Here is a 23357-nt window from a genome sequence, read left to right as displayed (position 1 = left end):
CTTATTCTGGGTTCGAAACAGGGTCTGCCCCGCAGATAATGATGCCTGTGGTGGTAATAAAAAAAAAGAAAAGGAATTTTAGAAATGCCTAGGGAAAAACTTTTAATGATTTGTGTGCAACCATTGTGGGTTGTTGCTTTTTGTTTCTTGAAAGCGCCGAAATCTCTCACACCAGGTGTTCCTCTTTCCACTACAGAACTTGGAGCCGTCCCACCGGGATTCCACCTGTCTCCCCTTTCAGCTCCCGAAGTTTCCTTTCTCGAAGGCGTAGGCGGCATTTCTCCTCGAGTGGATTCAACTGGCTTTTCCCGGAGGCCCGGCTCCACGTGACCTCCCCTAACACCTGTACAGCCACCAGCTCACAGCGCCCCCATCCTCTCCGCCAGGTACAGACCCAGCGTGGCTCCTCCTCCCCCAGGAGGTCACGGTCCGGGTGCGAGCCTCGCTCGGGCCGGCAGGGGAGGGGCTGAGCTACGGCCCCGCAGCCGCTGGAGCCCTTGCAGCCGTATTATCACATGACTCGACGGCGGCGGTAGCCTTGGCAGCAGCTGCGCCGGCTCCGCGGACTCGCCGGGTGGGCTCAGTTCCGCTCACGCAGGAGTCGAGCGCAGCAGGCGGGGAAGGGACCTGCTGAAGCTGCGGCCTCCCAGCCGCTCCCGGAGCGCTCGGCATCTCCCCCGGCCCGGCCGGCCCGCTCCATGCCGCTCCATTGCGGAAGTGTAGCGGGGGGAGGGGGCGGCGGCGGCTGCACTGAGCGCGGGAGGCCGGAGCTCGGCCCCTTGCAGCACTAGGCTCTGGGAGCAGCGCGGCGCGCCCACCGGCCCGGCTGCCCGTGCGCCCGCCGCAGCCTGCATGACCCGCGCTGCGCCTCGCCCGGCCCCAGCCGCCGCCCATTGCTCGCACCGCTGCTGCCGGGCACCGGAGTAATATGCTCACTCGAGTGAAATCTGCCGTGGCCAATTTCATGGGCGGCATCATGGCTGGCAGCTCAGGCTCCGAGCACGGCGGCGGCGGCTGCGGAGGCTCGGACCTGCCCCTGCGCTTCCCCTACGGGCGACCCGAGTTCCTGGGGCTGTCTCAGGACGAGGTGGAGTGCAGCGCCGACCACATCGCCCGCCCTATCCTCATTCTCAAGGAGACCCGGCGGCTGCCCTGGGCCACTGGCTACGCAGAGTGAGTGCAGCGACACCGGCGGCGCCCCTGCTCTCCTCGCGGCCCTTCCCCGCACGCTTCCAGCCCTCCTCTCTCCTTGTTCCTCGGCCCCAGGGCCCTCCGCTGGCCGCTGGCGTCCAGGCCTCGGCGGGCACCTCTTTACTGACACTGGCCATTTCTCTCTTCTCCCACTCCCCTTTCCCCCAACCCCGAAGGCGCGGCGTCTCCAGCCCGGGTTTGGGTGGTAGATGGGTGGGTGGCAGCGCTGGACCGTGGGAAAGCTAAGGCTGGACGCGGCTGTGAATCTAGTGGCTGTGACACTTGGAAGAAAGAGCGTGGAACAGCTCTGCTGAAGTTTGAAACACAGAAGGGAAATCTGGTATCTGTGCTCCCATTACCCCCAAATCTTTGTGCCTCCGCGTGAAGTTTGTGCGGTAGAGCTTGTAGGAACTGTCCCTGCGCCAGGGTTTGCGGGGTGGGGCGGTTGTCCGAGCCCTGGAAGCGGCCGCGGCCCCGTGCTTGGTTGCACAGTTCAGAAGGTCTCAGTTTCTCTGATTTCAGCCTAAGAGCTCATTCGCTTGTCCTTTAGCAGGTAGGAAAACCTGCGCCTTTAGTAAACGCCAATATTGTTTCCCCCTGTCCTTGGGGAGGGGGAAACTTCTTCCAGGTGTCTAATGATAGCATTTTGGTAATCAGTTTTGGCAATTAAGCGAGAGTTTGAGTGATCTACTATTTCAAGAACCGGTTGAGTTAGGTTGACGACCTGGAGTGGAACTGGGAAAGGAGAGAGGAAGGATTTTAATGGCCTTCCCCCAACCCTACGGCTACTCTTCCATTCACCATTAATGACCGTTTTATGAACGTTAGGGTAATGTTTCTTCCCCTATTCAGCGTTATGAAACTGGGAAACTCGGAAGGTGGAATTTAGCAGACCAGAGTTCCGGGATTAATAATGACCAGGTGGGTGTGCAAAAGTGCACGCAAACCCTTGGTGCCTGGCACACCTGCCCCTTTTCCTTTAACTTCATCCGCTCTATTATCTTGGCCCTCCCTTACCAGTGCACAGCCTCGCCCGCTGATTGGTTCATCGGGGAACCAATCAGCTCTCCCGACGCCTGGGCGCTTCGATGCTGACCCTGTTCTGGTGTCCCGGATACCCCCGAGCAGGCCTGGTTCCCGACGCTCCGGGTTCCCGGGTAAGGGTTGGTTTGGGAGACGCTCTTCCTAGAATCTCGAATTCTCTTTTCCTTTGCCTTTCATCATACAACCATTTCTCCACCGGCTGAAATAGAAAATATATATAATTGGGGATAGATGACTGGAGTGTGTAAAAACAGTGAGGACACAGAAGTGAGAGTGATGGGTGCTAAAACAATAAAATTTAACACATAATAAAGGGCAAAGCATGGTAGAGAACGGTGAGGTTGGGGAGGTAGAAAATATCATTATAACGTTTCAGGAGAAAGCCAAAGCAAAAACACCTGTGTGAGGCAAAAGTGCCTGCCAAAACACCAAGTACTGTTTCTCGATTGAAAAAAAAAAAGTTTAAACGACCATTTGGACCTTTGCAAGGTCAAAGGCAACTTGGAGGCATACGGTGTCCTACAATTCTGTAGGTGGGGGACCTCGTGCCTGTCAAAAACCTAAATGTGTAGGGCCCATTGTCACTCCAGTGGGTTCCCCAGGGCAAGGGCACCTATCTGAAGGGCAGAGAGATAAGAAGAAAGATGTTTAAAACACAGAATGTGGAAGCTACTTGGACACGCAAAAGGAGTACCTCAGTTAGCAGGAAGGAAAGGAAAGGGGAAAAAAAACCCGTTTCAAAATGTTTGGATCCTATGACAAGCACACGATGTGCCAAGGGCTGTAAAGAATATAAGGGAATCTGAAATGAGACGTGTGGGAGGCGTAGTTAGCTTCCTTATCTCTAAGAAGCTTATCTTACCCTAGACTAGGACACGAGCGAGGTTCAGTTGTAGGTTCGAAAGGCCACTGTAAGATGTTTAATTATTAAAGCTAGTTATAAAAGTAGTACATACTTGTTAATTAAACAAAGACCTGTATACAAATGTTGTCTTGTCACTTCCCTCTGTCAGATGTTGTACTGTACCACTTCCTCAAACTTTGAACTATAGTTTATCTTCCTGCAAAAATACATCCTGAATGATCAAAATGGCTGAAATAGGGAAGACGAGAGACAGACAAGTAGGAACTGTGGTTACGGTCAGAGGCCACTTCCAGTAATACTGCCCAGGATATACTGGGAGGAGGAATTCTCTTTGTTCTGGAACGTACCTTAGAGGGATAGGATTGGTAGGAAGATTGCTCAGAGTGGGGATCAGAGGGGTGCTCAGAGTCCCAGCTTGAATCAGAAGCGGTTTGTTTCCAGAAAGTGAGCTACTTTCTAAGCCTTCCTGGGGAGGAAGAATTGGCATCACTTGGTGACTGAGGAGTTAGAGGAGAGTTGAACTCTGGTGTTGTTGAACTTTTGTATGGTAGGAAAAAAAAAAGGTGAGGGCTTCCCTGTTGGCGCAGTGGTTGAGAATCTGCCTGCTAATGCAGGGGACACGGGTTCGAGCCCTGGTCTGGGAGGATACCACATGCCGCGGAGCAACTAGGCCCGTGAGCCACAACTACTGAGCCTGCACGTCTGGAGCCTGTGCTCCGCAACAAGAGAGGCCGCGATAGTGAGAGGCCCGCGCACCGTGATGAAGAGTGGCCCCTGCTTGCCACAACTAGAGAAAGCCCTCGCACAGAAACGAAGACCCAACACAGCAAAAATTAATTAATTAATTACTAAACTCCTACCCTGAACATCTTAAAAAAAAAGGTAAAATGGTCTATTTTTTGCAACATATTGTTAATTCCTTTAAGAAGGAGATACTCTGTAGGCTATAGAACTAGAGAATTAGGTTAAGTGATCCCTGTAAGATTTGGGGATCCAGAAACAGAAGTCCCTCATTTATTCAGTATTTATTGGCATTGTGCGAGGTGGAATTTCCTGCTCCTCAGAAAGCCTCCTATCGTGGCTGAGAAGTTTAGCCATTTGATTCAGGGCTATATGCTAGGTTGTAAAGCATTGTAGTTACAGATAATATCCACGGAGCTAAAATCTTTCCAAAAACATTGATTAGCAAGTTTTATTTTTTAGTTTGGTGTTGAATCACTGACTTAGCCTGTTAGACCTGTTCAGAGAGAGCCCATGGGAAACAATAGTGTGACCCAGAGACCTCACATGGTAGCTGCTTCCTTTCTTTTCCACAAGTTTAAATAACCACCCAAGTGCTTCAAGGACCCGGAAGTCAGTTCAGTTTTTAATAGGTTAGAAGTGCATTTTGACTTTTCTTCTTCTTGATTTTTTTCCCAACCTCTTTCCCACTGATGGTCAGTTGGATGTAGTGGATGTGGAGTTTGTGCCTGAAACTACGACAGTAGATAATGCAGAGAATATGCAGTGCTCTGTATATGAAAGCATCATATTCAAGTTTTATCAGTGGTAAATTTCTTTGCTTGTACAGAAAGAATAAATCATAATTATAGTATTACCTTATTTAGATTATATCTGTAACTATGCAATTTTTTTCCTATTACCTTTCTTATAAAAGTGCCCCAGACATGGGTATTTAAAGAAAGCTACTTTGAGAGTTTCTGTTAAATGTGCATTATATAAGTTCTTTCTGCCTCACGAAGTTCAAGATTGTGAAAATTTTGTTGAAATTTAACCTTATTTAAATCCAGCAAATGGCCCACAAGTATTTGGATTTATTTTGGAATCTATAGGCTCTTCCATCTCCCCAGTCATTGGCACTAATTAGCAATTACGAATAAATTGCATTAGTTGGCTGTGTATTGTTTTTTTTTGACATGTTTATTGGAGTATAATTGCTTTATAATGGTGTGTTAGTTTCTGCTTTATAACAAAGTGAATCAGTTATACATATGTTCCCATATCTCTTCCCTCTTTCGTCTCCCTCCCACCCTCCCTATCCCACCCCTCTAGGTGGTCACAAACCACCTAGCTGATCTCCCTGTGCTGTGCGGCTGCTTCCCACTAGCTATCTATTTTACATTTGGTAGTGTATATATGTCCATGCCACTCTCTCACTTCGTCCCAGCTTACCCTTCCCCCTCCCTGTGTCCTCAAGTCCATTCTCTAGTAGGTCTGTGTCTTTATTCCCATTCTCTAGTAGGTCTGTGTCTTTATTCCTATCTTACCCCTAGGTTCTTCATGACATTTTTTTTTCTTAGATTCCATATATATGTGTTAGCATATGGAATTTGACTTTCTCTTTCCGACTTACTTCACTCTGTATGCAGCTCAATAACAAAAAAACAAAGAGCCCAATCCAAAAATGGGCTGTGTATTGCTGATAGCAGAGAAACCGCTATTTCTCCGACCGCAGAGCTCAGAAATCCCCTGCCCTTTGTTTTTCCCTTCTGGCCTCTAGTATACCCACCCCTCTTACACCTGGTAGCAGAGCTCCTCCCTGGGAACTCCCTCTTTGACTTTTGCAACTGAAGAACCTTGAGGTTCTCCACTTCTTGTTGGGTAAGGAGGAAAAGAAATGAGTGGGGTGTGGTGTTAGGGGGCTTTCACTTAACGGAGCTCTCCATAGCGCTTTTCTGCAGATCTGTGCAGAGTAGCCTAAAATATTTCATCTACCTTTCTACTAACCTGCAGAAGGTATTAATTTCCTATTTGAAAGCAGGTGGGTAAGCTCTCCTCCATTTTTCAGATTATAATGAAGTCGTCCCCTCAGGGGTGGAGCTCCTGGGCTGTCCTTTTTCTTAGAAACATGGATCAGCTTCCTTCAAAGACTAGTGATGCTTCGGGTAGAGGATTTAATTATCGCGAGGGGTTGTGTTTATCCTGTGTTGCAGCCCCGGTTACATAGACATCGTCTCTGATTTTGCCCCACCACACGGTGCTTCCTTATTATATCAACAGTTACATCCATACCGACTGATAACTTAAAACTGACTGCATGATAGAATTGTTTTCTAAAAATGTATAATGTTATTGAAGATAACTTAGAAATTTGAGATATAATTGACATGACATACTAGTTTCAAGTGTACAGCATGATTCAATATATGCATGTACTGTGAAATAATCACCACAATAAGTCTAGTTAACACCCATCACCACACACAGATAGTTTTTTTTGTGATGAGAACTTTTACTCTTAGCAACTTTCAAATATACAATACAGTATTATTAACTATAGTCACCATGCTGTACATTACATCCCCAGGACTTATTTGATAACTGGAAGTTTGTACAATTCTGTGTCTGTGAGTTCGGTTGTTTTTTTCTTTTCTTTATTTAGGTAAGAAGTGGATTTATTTAGAGAGAAACACACTCCACAGAGTGTGGGCCATCTCAGAGGGCAAGAGTGGCCAGTTTTTTGCTTCTTTAAGATTCCAAATGTAAGTGAGATCATATGGTATTTGTCTTTCTCTGAGTTATTTCACTTAGCATAATACCCTTAAGGTCCATTCATGTTGTTGTCAATGGCAGGATTTCCTTCTTTTTTATGGCTGAATAATATTCCAGTATATATATGGAATATTATATATATGGAATATATATATATCTCATATTTTTTTAATTCATCCATTGAGGGACACTTAGGTTGTTTCCATGTCTTGGCTGCTGTAAATAATGTTGCAATGAACTTGGTAACGCAGATATCTTTTTGAGTTAGTATTTTTGTTTCCTTCAGATAAATACCCAGAAGTGGAATTGCTAGATCATATGATAGTTCTATTTTTAATTTTTTGAGAGATCTCCGTACTGTTTTCCATATTGGCTACACGAATTTATCTTCCCATCAATAATGCACAAAGGTTCCTTTTTTTCCACATCTTTATCGACACTTGTTATTTCTCATCTTTTTGATAATAGCCATTCTAAGAGGTGTGAGATGGTATTTTATTGTGGTTCTGATTTGCGTTTCCCTCATGATTAGTGATATTGAACACTTTTTCATGTACCTATTGGCCATCTGTATGTCTTTGGCAAAATGTCTATTTGTATCCTCCACTCATTTTAAAAATCAGATTTTTTTTTTTTTTTGCTGTTTACTTATATGAGTTCTTTATATATTTTGGCTATAAACCGCTTATCAGATATGTGATTTGCAAATATTTTCTCCCATTCGGTAGATTACCTTTTCATTTCTTTGATGGTTTCCTTTGCTGTGCAGAAGCTTTTGAGTGTGATGTAATTCTACTTGTTTATTTTTACTCTTGTTTCCTTTGCTTTTGGTGTCAAATCCAAAAACTCATCACCAAGATCAATGTCAAGGAGGCTACTGCCTATGTTTTCTAGGAGTTTCATGGGTTCAGGTCTTACATTCAAGTTTTTAATCCATTTTGAGTTAATTTCATGTATGATATAAGGTAGTAATTCAGTTTTTCTTTTGCATGTGCTGTCCATTTTCCCCAACACCACTTATGAAGAGACTGACCTTTCCCCACTGTATGTTCTTGGCTGCTTTGTCGTAAATTAATTTACCATATAGGTATGAGTTTATTTCTGGACTCTTTTCTGGACTCTTTCTGCTCCATTGATCTACGTGTCTGTTTTCATGCCCATACCATACTGTTTGGATTTACTCTCACTTTATAATATAGTTTTAAATCAGGAAGTGTGATGCCTCCAGTTTCGTTCTTGTTAAAGATTGCTTTGGCTATTTGAGGTCCAATGTGGTTCCATCCAAATTTTAGGATTGTTTGTTCTATTTCTGTGAAAGATGCCATTGTAATTTTGATAGGAATTGCGTTGAAACTGTAGATTGCTTTGAGTAGTATGGACATTTTAACAATATTCTTTCAACTCATGATCATAGAATATCTTTTCATTTATTTGTGTCTTCAACTTAATTTATCAGTGTCTTATAGTTTTCAGTGTGCAGGTCTGGTCTTTTACCTCCTTGGTTACGTTTATTCCTATTTTATTCTTTTTGATGCATGTAAATGGACTTGTTTTCTTAACTAAAAAATTTTAAAGATAAGTTAGTTTAAAAATTAAGTGTCTTTATAATTTTCTCTGATTTGCCTAATTTGAACAGAGGATTGATATTTTTCCCCCTTGAATTTATGCCATTCTCCCTCAGGAAATAAACAACATTCATCTGCTTCCATTACTTCTCTCATCCAATCAATGAAATCATTTCTTTCTTATGCTGGGTCCATAATATAAGATACAGTCATCATCCTCAAGAAAATCTTACGGCATAGTCTTTCCCCCTTTAGTGTCATTCTTTGAAATTAAATTGAAGTGAAATCATGGACTATTAAGATTACAAGAGGGGCTTCCCTGGTGGCGCAGTGGTTGAGAGTCCGCCTGCCGATGCAGGGGACACGGGTTCGTGCCCTGGTCCGGGAAGATCCCACATGCCGCAGAGCGGCTGGGCCCGTGAGCCATGGCCGCTGAGCCTGCGCTCCGCAACGGGAGAGGCCCGCGTACCGCAAAAAAAAAAAAAAAAAAAAAAAAAAAAAAGATTACAAGAGACCAACACTGCGGGTGGGGGAAGTTGTTTGTTTTGTTTTTAATGTCTTAATGCTTCTGGGCAATTTCAAATCTCAGTATTTGGAGCCTTTAAGTCACACTAGGGAAGCAAATTGTTCTTTTCAGCAAGCATTATGATTAGCTGCGAAGCCCTCTGTACCTGAAGGTCGCCAGACCTTTATACATACCTGTATAAAGGTATGAATAAAGAAAAAATTATCCTGACGCTTGTTAAAAAGGTAAGAAAGACTTTATTCAAGACTATTGCAATAGGGGCATTGTATTAGGGGAGAGAGATCAGACTCAACTCCAACTACAGCAAAGACAGATGGAAATTTATAACCCAAGAACAGAGTGATGAGGTTTGTGGATGGAAAATTACTAAGAGGAAACGTCAAGGATAGGGGGATTCTTGCTGAAGGTAGGTCAAGGAATTATACATCAAAGGTAGGAGATGAGGAAATTGATGAGATATCAAGGGTGATCAGATTTGACTGCTAAGTAGGGACATAAAAAAAACCAACTTTCTACGCAGACCTCTTAGAGAACGGACTTGAGGTTATGGGGAGGGGGAAGGGTGAGCTGTGACAGGGCGAGAGAGAGTCATGGGCATATACACACTAACAAACGCAGTAAGGTAGATAGCTAGTGGGAAGCAGCCGCATGGCACAGGGATATTGGCTCGGTGCTTTGTGACAGCCTGGAGGGGTGGGATGGGGAGGGTGGGAGGGAGGGAGACGCAACAGGGAAGACATATGGGAACATATGTTTATGTATGACTGATTCACTTTGTTATAAAGCAGAAACTAACACACCATTGTAAAGCAATTATACCCCAATAAAGATGTTAAAAAAAAATAGAAAAGGAAAAAAAAAAAACCAACTTTCTTATTTACTATCAGCAACGGTTCATGAAATAAAGGATATTTTAAATCAGAAGTGTAGAGGCATATAATCTCAGCAAAAAGAACAGTTTTTAGTTTTTTGAAAACGCTATGCTCCTATTTTTCTAGTTTTTCACAGACTCAAAACCATGTATTTTACCTGTCCTGGGGGATTTCCAAGACCCTTTACAGTTGTAAACTTCGTGAGTTACTGGGATTAGGCTGAGAACCAGTGTCTTTCCTTCCAGGCTGTGGTTATTCCCCGTGGGACCTGCTGTCTCCTTTATTGTGATTACAATTTTGAATTCCCCCAGTACTTTATTATGAAAAATTTCAAATATCCAGAAAAGTTGAAACCATTATATACTTAGCACCCGTATGTGCCCACCATCTAGATTCTACAATGCACATTGTGCTGTATTTAATCATTTGCCTATCCATCAATCCATTCTTTTTATTTTTAAGTGTGTATTTCCTTTGGTCCAATGGCATTGATTTATGCTATTAAGTTATTTTCCACAGTAAATTAAAAGTTAGGTTGGAGTAGCTTTGACTTTCTCAGTCGAGAAAACCACCAAACCATTAGGTCCTCATCCATGTGAGGGGGGCAGGAGGGGACCCAGATTTAACTCTTACAACTTGGTGCCCTGCAGATGCTCACTCAGTCCGTATGCTTTCCATAACTTAGCACTCACCTAACTGAGAGCTTTACATGGGGGCAAACTGAAAAGTAGAAATAGTTGACGCATCTCTTTGCTGTGCTCTTGTTCAATTAAATCAGTGGGAAATTGGTTTAAAACTTGAGTCACTCCTCTTTTCAGCTGGTAGCCAGTCAGGTGAATATTATCTGAGGAGTAGTCTGTTTAGAAAAGACTTCAGAATGTGTCGCCTGAAAAGTGCTTAGTGAATAATAAAGACACCATTGCGCTGTGTTTACCTTACTTCTGAAACAGATGTAATCCACTGGGAAATTTAGGGAAATTAAAGTACTTGCTTAATTGCTCTTTTTCCAGTGAGGAATGTGAATCCATTGTGCTTTCTTTGATACACAATTTCTGACTTCGTTTTCCTTAAATGACTGTAAAATTTAAATGCTTACCTGTATTTTCTTTCTATGCTTATTTATGAGAAAAGATAATGATACCACCAAGTTACATCTGTAGAGCTCTGTATAGTCCCTGCCATGTATACTTACATATAAGCATCTGTTAGCCATGTTTAATAAAAGGAAAATGAGGCCCAGAGAGAACGTAAGTTACTTTAGAATCTCATACCGCCCCGTGATCCTAGTTGTGACCATGGCTGAATCACTGAACCTGACCATTTGTTGTGTGAAATTTTTCATTAATAAAAAGGCATCATATCCTCATAAACAAAATGCCACAGAAGAGAATGTGTAATGTATTTAACTACTCAAAGGAAACTAATAAAGCCTAATCTCTAGGTGTCTTTAAATTCCGTAAGGGCAAATTAGCACATCAAGTTTTGTATGAAAGGATGCTTTTCAAAGCTTTTAAAAATAGTTCTACTGAGTATAATATACCTTTTAAAAATTAACTTTCTTAATATATGTGCATTTCCTATGTTTAACGGTCCAGATATTTTCAAAATTACCATCTTTTCCTAACTTCAAATTGCTTCCCCCCCCATTTTAATGTTTTTGGAAACCCTGTAAATCTTAAAACCAATCTGTACATTTTATGTAGTGATGTTTTTCTAAAGTTAATAAATAGATCATGTGTTTTACTATTAACAGCTACTTAGACATGAGGAAATAGACTGAGGAATTTTGAATAATGAGGCCCAAGTCCTGAGTCAGGTTTTATGAGACAGTACTTTTAAAAATTACTTTGGGAATTCTGTTACCTAAGTTCTTACTTCTTACTTAAGCGCAATCAAGTCTGAATGGGAATGTTTCAACTTCGAGGGCCAGCAAGGCCAGCAGTGCTCGGAGTGGCCTTCATTTGCTGGTCCTTGGCCTCATGGGCTCCTGCAGGGCTGTCTTGGGGAGTGTATGCCTTGGTGTCTTGGACTAGTCAGGTCTAATGGAGCCTTGCTGGCTGGCTGGGCTGTGTAATGAATCATTGCAGGGCTGTGGGAGAGGTCAATTATTTGCCAAGGTGAGGTGACTGAAGTGATTCGTGCACTCTACTGTCCTTTCAGGGAGTTGACAGACAGACATTTAAGCTATTGAAGAACAGTGCCTTTCTACCAGATAACCTTTTTCATATAAGCATAGGAGGGGAAAAAAATCTCAAGTGATAAATTGATTTTTTAAATAAAAGTGCAGTGAATTATTGAATTGCTATATTTAAGTGGTTGGCCACGGTGTACTAATAGTCATGCTTTACCTTTTTGAAAAGATGAACATTGACAAGTTATGTTTAGAACACACAACTGGCAAAAATAAGAGATAGAAAATAAATGCTTAGTAGGAAGCAGATTTTAAGGGACGCTGAATATGGATAGCTCATAAGAGGATGTCAGGGGACGGAGGGAACCAAACTGGTATTACTCTAGAAAGAACTATTAAGTGGGTTTTTTGTTGTTGTTTGTTTTGTTTTTGTTTTAATATAGAAGAGGAAATAGCCACAGTATTTTGTTGCAAATAAATAGTCTATGAGGATACTATAGCCTAAAATATATGTTTGGGAAACACCAAGCGATTTTTTTTTAGCCTTTACCCCGTAAAGTAGGGTTTAGAATAGAGCCAAAGAGCCAGATTAGATGGCCTCTTGGCACCCTGCCCTGTGGTTATTAATAATGGGACCATGCTGCCTGGTTGTTAGAACCAGGTGTCCAGAGCTGGGCTGGTGATTCAGTGCAGCGGCAAATGGGAAGAAAAGAAGAATTGGCAACTCAGACTACAGCAGCTGGTGTTTATTCTTTAAAATATCCAGGTGCTCAGATGGGAATTGCAGGGGCCTGGCGTTGAAGCCCTGCCTCTCGTCCTCTCTCTGTGTCCCTGGTCATCAGGTCAGTGCTGACAGCGGCCACTTGGCCACGCTGGCCCTTTCCCACCTCGCATACCACCTGAAGTCCTGCCTGCTGCCTTGCCACCCTCAGGGGCACCACGAGGTGTCATTGGTCTTGGGTGTCATGGGTCTTCGGTGGTGCTGTGGATTCCCTGCAGTCCTGGTTCCCAACCTTCTCTATTATGCACCCATTTATTTATTTATTTTCTTGGATGGATCCCTCATGAACGATTTTGTCCGGCAAGCTGTATAAAAAAATAAGTATTGCTGCCCCTTAACATTTTTTTAACCAGACACAGTATTTTCTAACCAGTAGGAGGGGTGGGTGTGGTAATAACATTTAAGCCTAATGCGAAGGATTCACCTTGGTTTCAGTTACTGTATGAGTCCTTACTGCGCACAGCCTATTTTTTTTTTTTTTTTTTTGCGGTAACCGGGCCTCTCACTGTTGTGGCCTCTCCCATTGCGGAGCACAGGCTCAGCGGCCATGGCTCACGGGCCCAGCCGCTCGGCGGCATGTGGGATCTTCCCAGACCGGGGCACGAACCCGTGTCCCCTGCATCGGCAGGCGGACTCTCAACCACTGCGCCACCAGGGAAGCCCCGCACAGCCTATTTTTCATTCACTTTTTCCCCTTCAGTGTTTAAAATAGCTTAGGTATGTTATTGCTGCCTTCCCTGATTCGTAAGGAGCATGGACCACGAGTTGGAACTCTGCTGACAGGCTTGGCTTTTGTACCACCCCTGGGTTTTCAGCTCAGATTCATGTCAGGATTATTTTGTTTGGGATTCGAATGTGTAACACCTTCCCAGAGCACATTACTTCAAAGTCCCCGAAGTCCTTTTCCTTGTCGAAAAATTATGTTTTAATAGTTTTATTTTCTTAGCTCGCGAAGTGTTGCAAGTTGCCTGAGAAGCCTGATGCTTGTTAGCTGTAGATTTAATTAAACTCACGCGAGAGTTTTGTTTTGTTTTGTTTTTTCTAGCAGAGTTTTGACCCTTGGGCAAAAGTTTATATTGTAACAATTTTTAAAAAATTAATTAGTTAATTTTTATTTATTTTTGGCTGCGTTGGGTCTTCGTGGCTGCGCGCGGGCTTTCTCTAGTCGCGGTGCATGGGCTTCTCATTGCAGTGGTTTTTCCTGTTGCAGAGCACGGGCTCCAGGGCGCTCGGGCTTCAGTAGTTGTGGCACATGGGCTCCATGGGCTCAGTTGTGGCTCGTGGGCCCTAGAGCGTGAGCTCATAGTTGTGGCGCACGGGCTTAGTTGCTCCGCAGCATGCGGGATCTTCCTAGACCAGGGCTCGAACCCATCTCTTCTGTGTTGGCAGGCGGACTCACAACCCCTGTGCCACCAGGGAAGCTGTCTTGTAACAATTTCTGTCATCCACTGACTATGGGTGAGAAGAACTTAAAAACATCTTTGGATGTCTTCTAACCTGCCAAGGTAGAGGAAGGCATCGATCAGTCAGGAACATAGAATTAGTGTTTTTAAAACGATATACTTTTTTCCTCATCACAGAATTGGTATGTGTGCACTGTAGGCACTTTAAAATTCTTACAAGTACTATAAAGAACATAAAAATTATCCATAAATTCAATCCTTCATAATCAGCTTCAACTGATAATTTCTATCTCTAAGTACATTTGTATTTGTTTACGAAATGGGATAATTCTACATACTGATTGGTTTTTTCACCTGAAATGGAGTGACTATCTCTCCATGTAAATACATATTTCACTCTGTAATTTTTAATTGCTCCATTGTATTCCATTGATGATTTTAACATACTTTTTTTTTTTTTTTTTGGTGGTAACCAATTTTTTACTATTAAAAACAGTCCTGGGGTGGACTTCCCTGGCAGTCCAGTGGTTGAGACTCCCCCTTCCCCTGCAGGGGGCACAGGTTCGATCCCTGGTCGGGGAACTAAGATCCCACATGTCGTGTTTTGTGGCCAAAAAAAAAAAAAAAACAATCCTGGGATGAATATCCTTGAAGCCAAATCTTCATTAAACCATAATTTGAAAAGTGACATTTTTTTCTGAGAAAAATGTTCAAATTGGACTTCTCCAGTATTTCTAGAGACATTATTCAATAGTTTGAAAAGGTCAACATTCAGGGTGAACATTATTTTGAGAAATGGCAGTTATGTACCTTATTTTAAAGTACTTTACCAAAGTAATGTTTTTGGTGAGCCAGGCTTCTTTTTTATATTTAGGATTAAATAATTTGGTTTAGAAAAATGACCCTTAAGGACTAGTTTAAGACCCTGTTCTGAAGAATTCCCCAATGATTCTGTCGTGTCTTCAACGCTAAAGGCACTCATTGGCTGTCATGCATTTGAGAGATAATTGGTGACATCTTTTGTTTTTATTTAATTGTTTGAACTTTTAATGAATAATCTTGAGGGTGTGGGCGTTGTCGTATACATTTTAATTCCTCTAATACTTAATATAGAGCTATATACATTAATGCTTAAATATACATACTGGAAATAGTGGGGAGACATAATGAATATAGTTCTTTTAATTTCAAATGAAGCAGAGGTTACCTTTGTTCTATGGGTTGATTTCAAATTATGAGCTCAACACCTGGGAATACAACAGTTACCACAATATTTACAAATTTCAGACAAATGTCTGAATGTCACTACGTGTGTCTCTTGGAGGCATTGCACGGTATCCTCTGCATCTGGATTTCCCTGTGGGGAAACGGAAAAAATACATTAGTTTTCTGACTCTTAGCTGGAGGTAAGCAGTGAGAACAGTAAAGTAGACTTCTTGGTATATTTTAATGAGTGGCTGGGGATGTAGGTCTGTCTGTATGGATACTGAGTTCAGAAACCCACTGAAGTTTCTGAACATCAGTCCTTTGTCTGCCCTCTCACCTGCTCAGGTTTTTTTGCTTTTTGTTTTTTTCTCTCCATTTTCTTTCTGTTGTGTTTTTGGGGGGTGAGGGTGGAGGTTTGGTATATTCATAAGATGCTTGCTCATTAATCCTTCCTCAGTGCACAAGCTGAAGCATTATTGAATGAAGCGCAATCTATGATTTAGTTCACCTGTGGATTAGATTGTTTATACTGAAACTTGCACTTTTGGTTTGGTATGAAAACTCAAAAGTCACACGAGGTAATTGGTCCATTTCCCTCTCTGCCCAACCTCAGCCCGATATCTTCTAACTTAAAATCATGTGCATGTAGATACGCACCAGTTAGAATAAAATTCTTTACTCAAATTTAATTTCATTAAATTCTACTCCTAAATTGGTGTCGGTTCCCAAGCTGACTCTGAGAAGTTTTTGTTTTTGTCAGCTATACAGGCACATCTCAGAGATACAATAGTTTCAATTCCAGACCACTGCAATAAAGTGAATATCACCAATAAAGTGAGTCACATGAATTTTGCGGTTTTCCCAGTGCGTATAAAATTTATGTTTACACTATACTGTAGTCTAGTGAGTGTACAATAGCATTAGGTCTGAGAAAAATGTACAAACCTTAGGTAAAAAAATACCTTATTGCTAAAAAATGCTAACAATCATATTAGCTTTCCGTGAATTGTAATCTTTTACATCTTTATTGTAAACTGTTACAATAGTAACATCAGAGATCACTCATCATAGATGACCATAACGAACATAACAACTGAAAAAAATTGAAAATTTGCGAAAATGACCAAAATGTGATACAGAGACGTGAAGTGAGCAAATCCTGTTGGAGAAATGGTGCCGATAGATTTGCTTGTTGCAGGGTTGCCACAAACCTTCGATTTGTTAAAAAAAAAAAAAAAAAAAAAAAGAAAGAAGAAAAAGGAAAAAATGCAGTATCTGTGGAGCACAATAAAATGAGTGCAATAAAATGAGGTATGCCTGAATATATGTTATATTTACTGTACTGGAAATTAAAACTGAGAAATTAAAAAAAATTTATAAATTTAGTTAAAAAGAAACATGGAAGCATTTTTAATAAAAAATACCCATGTTTTCCAGAACAAAACCCAATTTAGTAAGAAGAGTGGCATCATTATACACTCACAAGTCCCTTTAGTGTCTGCCTTAATAGAAGACAGCTGGATTCATATCTGCTTCTGCACTTAATAGGTTGTACTATCACACTCATGAGTAAACTCCACTCATACTCATGAAAGAATGAGTGTGAAAAAGGAAAGTAACATCATAGCATTATGATGAAAATAATTTTGACCTCATGTATCCCTTGAAAGGGTCTTTGAGTTTCCCTGGGGTTCCCAGATCATATTTTGAGAGCTGCCAGTGTGGAGAATAAACAGTTAACATAACTTTCTGCCTTATTATTTTATTTGGCTGCGCCGGGTCTTAGTTGCTGCGTTTGGGATCTTCTTTGCGGCATGTGGGATCTAGTTCCCTGATCAGGAATCGAACCCCGGGCCCCCTACATTGAGAGTGCGGAGTATTAGCCACTGGACCACCAAGGAAGTCCCTCTGTCTTATTTTTTGAACTCTATTTTACAGATAGAAAACCTTAGACCACTTTAAAAAAGTTCCAGTGGAATGTATCAATAGCTCTTCCACTTCCAATATGAATATTTGTACTAATTCAGGAATACACTTCCACACACTCTGTGGTTTTTATTCCAGATGGTGGAGTACTTTGTTTGCTCCAAAGGGCTGTGTGTCATTATGTTTGGGCTATTTAAGACCATTAGACAGTTGAGAGGGGTTAGTACTGTCTATCTTTAATAGATTAAAAAAAAAAAATAGGGGCCAGAATTTGCTAGAGTTGGGGTTAAAAGTACAGATCTTTGAGCACGTTAGGTTTATGGCAATTCTGGGATTATTTAATAGTGTATTGTACTGGTTTTCTTTGTATTGTTTATCACAGATTTGCTGTATACTTCACATGAGCTAAGGGGCAAAATATACAGAGATTTTAAGAGGCTTACATTCTTGTTGGGAAGATAAATTCATGAAAAGATTAAAATCTAAGCCTAGTGTGACATAGGAGTAGCATGGTGCTGGGGGAAGATGAGAACCTCAAAGATGCAGCTTGAGGTCATCCTGGCTCTTCTAACCAGCTTATGGCTTCCGCAAGCTGGTTCACTTTATTAGTTCTCAGTTAAGTCATTGACTGAGTCCTTTCCAGCTAGGAGGTGCTGAGTAAGTACCTCCTTACTCAAGCACAGCAGAGGTTGTGCACTGATTAGTTATTTTTTACTGACTTGTAAGGTACTTGTATACAGTTCATAAAAGTTAATGCTTTTTCATTTGCCTTATTTGTTTTATCATGAATAAAATCTCTGGAGGATCTGTTGGCTGCTTTGCATGTTAGCAAAGGTGGTAGTGAATTGAAAATCTAATTACATGTGATTTAATGATACAAACTTCTGAATCTAACAGCCTGGTAAACTCAGGGTGGTGGAATGGAGACTAAGCTTCTTGCCTGGAGGATCGCCTTCCGTCCCCACATCCTGTGCAGCAATGAAGAGTGAGCACCAAGCACAGACTGTAATATTGTTTCTAGAACAAACAAAATAAAAAATTCTAAACAAACAGTTTATCCTGGATTAAAAGGGACTAAATTTATAGGCTTTTTCCCCCCCTCTAATTCTTGGAGAGTAATGAGGCAGTCACTGTATCCATCCAGAAAAGTTTTGATTTGAAGTATTCGTGTAGAAGGACCCATTTTTATCAGTGAGGCAGGTAAAATTATGGTGGTGATGATTCCAGCATAGTTGGTTCCCGTTGGTTCCGCTCTGGGATGACCTTTTTTAAGGCATGATTCAGTAAGAGCCAAACCATAATTTGTAAAGTATGTAGATGTCTGAATAGAGTATATGAAAAGTTGAAACAGATGTGAAATTGGTAGAAACCTACTGATCCTTCCAGAAAAAAAAGGAATGAGGATCACAACCAGTGTTGAATTTAGCTCCTCTGGTTAGCCCCCAGTTGCCTGAGGGTGGGTGACCTGAGGACATCTGTAGTGCTCTCAGAATTGTGCTGTCACTTGGTACAGAGCGAATGTCCTCTACTTTGGCAGTTAAACTGCTGTGGAAAGCAGCTGTACTTGATGGAATTTAAATCAATATCTGTGCTTGTATGCAGCCCTGCGGCCACTTTATCACTCTACTCTTGTCAGCATCTCTGACCTAAGAGTAAAGGACGCGGTATCTTGCTTAAGATTTGGTTTTGAAAACTCATGGAAGTCAAATTATATTTTAAAAGCACTGGGAAGCTGTCTACTTAAAGTTTGTCACTGTGGGACATATTTTCACAGTGTTGAGAATAGTTCTGTTCATCAGTATTGGTTCTTTTGTGAGTTGGAGTTGAATATGCTACATTTTTCTATAGTGGAGGATAAATACAGTGGTAGGTTCATTTCAGATGCCAAGTGACCAGCTGCTAGCTTCAATAGCTCTTTGACGATATCAGGGGTCAATGGCTGGGAATGAGTGGTTGGGTCATTACCTACTTCAGCTTCCTCCCTATTTTGCTTTTTGATACTCTGAGAGGATTGATTTCCTTTCGGTATCTGTTCATACCGGAATTGCTTGAGCATCCATTTCTATAGTAGGTTTATTCCAATTTAAATAGGAACGATTCAAAACAGTATATGCCACTATTTTTTCTCACAAGAAACACTCTTAGTGTTTGAACTTAAATTACATGTCCTTTCCTGGGATATATTTATTTTTACCGTGTCTCAAAGCAGGGTTTTACCTCATCTGTAAAGCTAATTTTGCAGTATTATTAGGAAACTAAGTAATTTAGGTGTTTTGTTCCTTAAATATAATAGGTTAGGTATTTATAAGTTGAAGGGTGAGTTATCTCCATTTCATACCGTATGGCATTCAAGCTTTTTAGAATATGTTATGGGACACACACCAAAAACAAAACAGAAAATGTTTAGATTGTGTTATGTTAGTAAAATAAGCAGTTTGATTATTTTCTTTAATAAACATAATTTTAACAATCTATGATCAGTAATGCCCACTTTTTTTCCTACAGTAAAAACCATTGAATCATATACTTTATTTTTTAACATGTTTATTGGAATATAATTGCTTTACAATGGTGTGTTTGTTAGTTTCTGCTTTATAACAAAGTGAATCAGTTATACATATACACATGTCCCCATATCTCTTCCCACTTGCGTCTCCCTCCCTCCCACTCTCCCTATCCCACCCCTCTAGGTGGTTACAAAGCACCGAGCTATCTCCCGCTGCTATGCCCCGCTGCTATGCGGCTGCTTCCCACTAGCTATCTATTTTACGTTTGGTAGTGTATATATGTCCATGCTACTCTCTCACTTTGTCCCAGCTTACCCTTCGCCCTCCCCGTATCAAGTCCATTCTCTAGTAGGTCTGTGTCTTTATTCCCGTCTTGCCCCTAGGTTCTTCATGACCATTTATTTTGTTTGTTTTGTTTAGATTCTATATATGTGTGTCAGCATATGGTATTTGTCTTTCTCTTTCTGACTTATTTCACTCTGTATGACAGACTTTAGGTCCATCCACCTCACTACAAGTAACTCAATTTCGTTTCTTTTTATGGCTGAGTAATATTCCATTGTATATATGTGCCACATCTTCTTTATCCATTCATCTGTCAATGGACACTTAGGTTGCTTCCATGTCCTGGCTGTTGTAAATAGAGCTGCAATGAACATTGTGGTACATGACTCTTTTAGAATTATGGTTTTCTTAGGGTATATGCCCAGTAGTGGGATTGCTGGGTCGTTTGGTAGTTCTATTTTTAGTTTTTTAAGGAAACTCCATACTCTTCTCCATTGTTGCTGTATCAATTTACATTCCCACCAACAGTGCAAGAGGGTTCCCTTTTCTCCACACCCTCGCCAGCATTTATTGTTTGTAGATTTTTTGATGATGGTCATTCTGACCGGTGTGAGATGATATCTCATTGTAGTTTTGATTTGCATTTCTCTAATGATTAATGATGTTGAGCATTCTTTCATGTGCTTGTTGGCAATCTGTATATCTTCTTTGGAGAAATGTCTATTTAGGTCTTCTGCCCATTTTTGGATTGGGTTGTTTGTTTCTTCGATATTGAGCTGAGTAAAGCCCACTTTTAATAAGCCATACCGGGTACAAATAAAACTTAGATTATGTCAGCTAGGTTGACAGGAAACATTGTTAATTCAGTTTTCAGTCAGTTAACATTTATTAAACTCCTACTGAATATAAAGCTCTAAAGTATGAAAATAAATGCATTCCCTATCTTCAAGAAATTCACAGGTTAGCCGGGGAGATATAGTATGTGTCTAACTATAAGATAGTGAGCTACTGTGATAAAGAAATTCAACAAATGCAATGGGAACTCAGCAAATGGGAACTCAGCCTATAAATTTAGTCCCTTAATTCTGGTGGGATTGGGGAAAATGGGAAGGGGGTTAGCAAAGCTGACGCTTGTCTAAGTCTTGAGGAACGGGTATTGGATAGAGGAGGCAAATGAGGGAGACAACAGCGTGAGTAAAGGCATGATGGTGTGAAAGTGGCTATTTCTGGGAATTAGAATTATCTTTTGCGACAATTTGTAGGTATACATTTGTTGAAGCTCCTCAGAGAAAATCTCCACCTGGAGCCCAAGCCGCCTAGCACTAGACATAGAATGATCCTGTCTTCTTATGGCAAGAGTGGGTGCTGATAAAATTTTGATTGCTCTTTTTGTTTGCCAGGCATGGCCTCTGGAATCTGTAAGATTTGTGCTTCCCTTCATTATGGTGAAAAGAACCGTATCTGAATGATGCTTCTGTATTTAGAAATCCTGTTGGGTTGCTCTTGGGATGTACACCTTCACGTTATGTATTGAGGAATGGAGGGGAAATGGGAGATTAGACCTAGTGGGATTTGTCATGGATGGAGGTCTAAGGTGAATTCACTGTGGACCACAACTCTTGCTACAGGAAAGGTAATAATGATGAGGGGCATCCTCCCTCGTGTGCTGGTAGCATCACCTGGATGTGTCCTGCAGAAGCTCTGCTACAGTCTGTGCCAAACACCCCCTGGCCTACCTGATTGAATCACCAGGGAAGTAGAGCACATTCTAGAAAACAGGATAGTAGAACTTGAAGGCCCTGCCTAAGGCACAGAGCTGCAGACACTGCTGGTACTGCCTGTGTTTGACAAGACATTAGAGAGCCACTGAAACCCTAAGCCAATTTTTCTTTTGCCCTGATATTTCTGACTCATTGCAATTAAAATCAAAGTAAGACCTAGTCCAGAAAGTGTCAGACCTTAAAAAAAAAAAGTGTACAGAGGCCAGGGACAGGGCTGAAAAGGTAGATTGAGGTGAAGAGAGTGAAGGCCCTTGTATATCATAATAAGGAATTTTATACCATAAATAGTAGGTAGCCACAAAGGATGTTTTTTTAGTAATCAGGTGTTGGGGAATAACATGATGAGATATTTTGGAAAAATAACTGGTAGGCATAGGAGAGAAACAGGTGAAGGTGAGGTATGATAGTGAATGAAAGAAGAGGGTGAGGGTACTATTGGAGGGTTTCTAGATGTAGAGCTAGCAGACTGCGGGGGCTGATTGGGAATGAGGAGGAGGTATGCAGTAGGGACATTGAGCACTTTACCCCTTCTCTGATTCTCTTCTTGTCAGGACACATGGGAGGCTTAGACTTTTCTGCTCCCTTTTAAGCTAGGTGAGCCCATATGACTAGTGCTGCCCAGTGTGTTGTGAGCGGAAGTCAAATGTCACTTCCAGGCTGAAGCATTTAGCTGTAGTTGGAAGACCTTCCAATATTATCTTCCTCTCATACAATAGCGAGAAGGCTGTGTGTTTCAGATGGTTCATCTACAGGTTGGTGGAGCCTTCGTCCACTGAGTCCCTATAGCGGGGACATTGCCCTGTAGGGTTGTTCAGGTATATAGTGATCAGTATCTGTTGTGTGAAGCTACTAGGATTTGGGGGATGTTTGTCACATAGCATATTGTGACTGATGCATGGTGGTGGCTTGTAGCCTACATTTGTAGATGGAACCTGCAGTGGAAAATCAGGTTTTACTTATTGTATTTCATTTCTCAGGTGCCACCTGAGAAAGAATCTGCACCCATGCTGGGTTAGAGTTAGGTCGATACCTTTGCAGGATTTCTTAGAGCTTGTAATTCACTGTGGAGAATTTTGAAACTGAGGGAGAGTATGTGTTGCTTCCTAAACGTATCTGACTATGAAATCCATTTACTCACCTTTTTCGGTAAGTGCACTTATTAACATTTTGAGAAACACAGTTAAGGAAATACCGAATTACACAGCCATAATGGTCTAGGCCTGACACTAATTGCATAAACCAGAAGAGTCTTCAACTGGAAAGGAAGGATAGATTTGAGGGAAAAGTTGAAAGAAGGATGGACAGGAGTGGGACTGACTAGATGTGTAAAGAGGTTTAATTGTTTTCAGTTGCCGTCTCATTTCCGATTGATTCCTTGCCAGTCTGCATAGTGCCTTTCCAGACCTTTTCCTTTTCCCTCCAACTATCAGTCCCATTCGTGCCTCCCTCTGTGTTGGTAGAGGCCCTTACCTTCCCCCCTTACTGGATCTTTGTTCAGCACAAGCTCCTCTTTCAGGCCACCTTGGGACCTCTTTAACATCATCTTTCTTGTCCCCTGGTGTTGGAGATGGAGAAATGTTCTGCCAGAAGTGTTAACGCCTTCTCTCCCTGCCACATACGCTCATATGTGCCCTGACTTCCATTTCCTCTATTTGTAATCCCAGCATCTTGGCTCTTCTCGTTGCCTCCCCCTTGGCCCAGAGGTGTGCTAAGTCATTGCTATTGGGTCAAACGGCACATCCCCTCTTCCAGTCCGTATCTCCCCTTCAAGTTACTGGACCC

The 23357-nt window shown here is 41.8% G+C and overlaps 1 protein-coding gene across 1 annotated transcript in view; it reads left to right on the top strand.

Moving 5' to 3' along the window:
* The first annotated feature begins 804 nt into the window (after positions 1-804).
* PPM1H (protein phosphatase, Mg2+/Mn2+ dependent 1H) overlaps positions 805-23357 on the top strand; it is a 258587-nt gene continuing 236034 nt past the window's right edge. The window contains exon 1 of the mRNA XM_082665119.1: positions 805-1173. Within this exon, the coding sequence (XP_082521245.1) occupies positions 929-1173 (245 nt within the window). The 5' untranslated portion in view covers positions 805-928. The remainder of the gene's footprint in view (positions 1174-23357) is intronic.

The sequence above is a fragment of the Grampus griseus genome (assembly GCF_964374135.1).
Source record: "Grampus griseus genome assembly, chromosome: 11".
Classification (NCBI taxonomy): domain Eukaryota; kingdom Metazoa; phylum Chordata; class Mammalia; order Artiodactyla; family Delphinidae; genus Grampus; species Grampus griseus.
The sequence above is the reverse complement of the archived record's forward strand: the minus strand, read 5'-3'. Positions and strand labels throughout refer to the sequence as shown.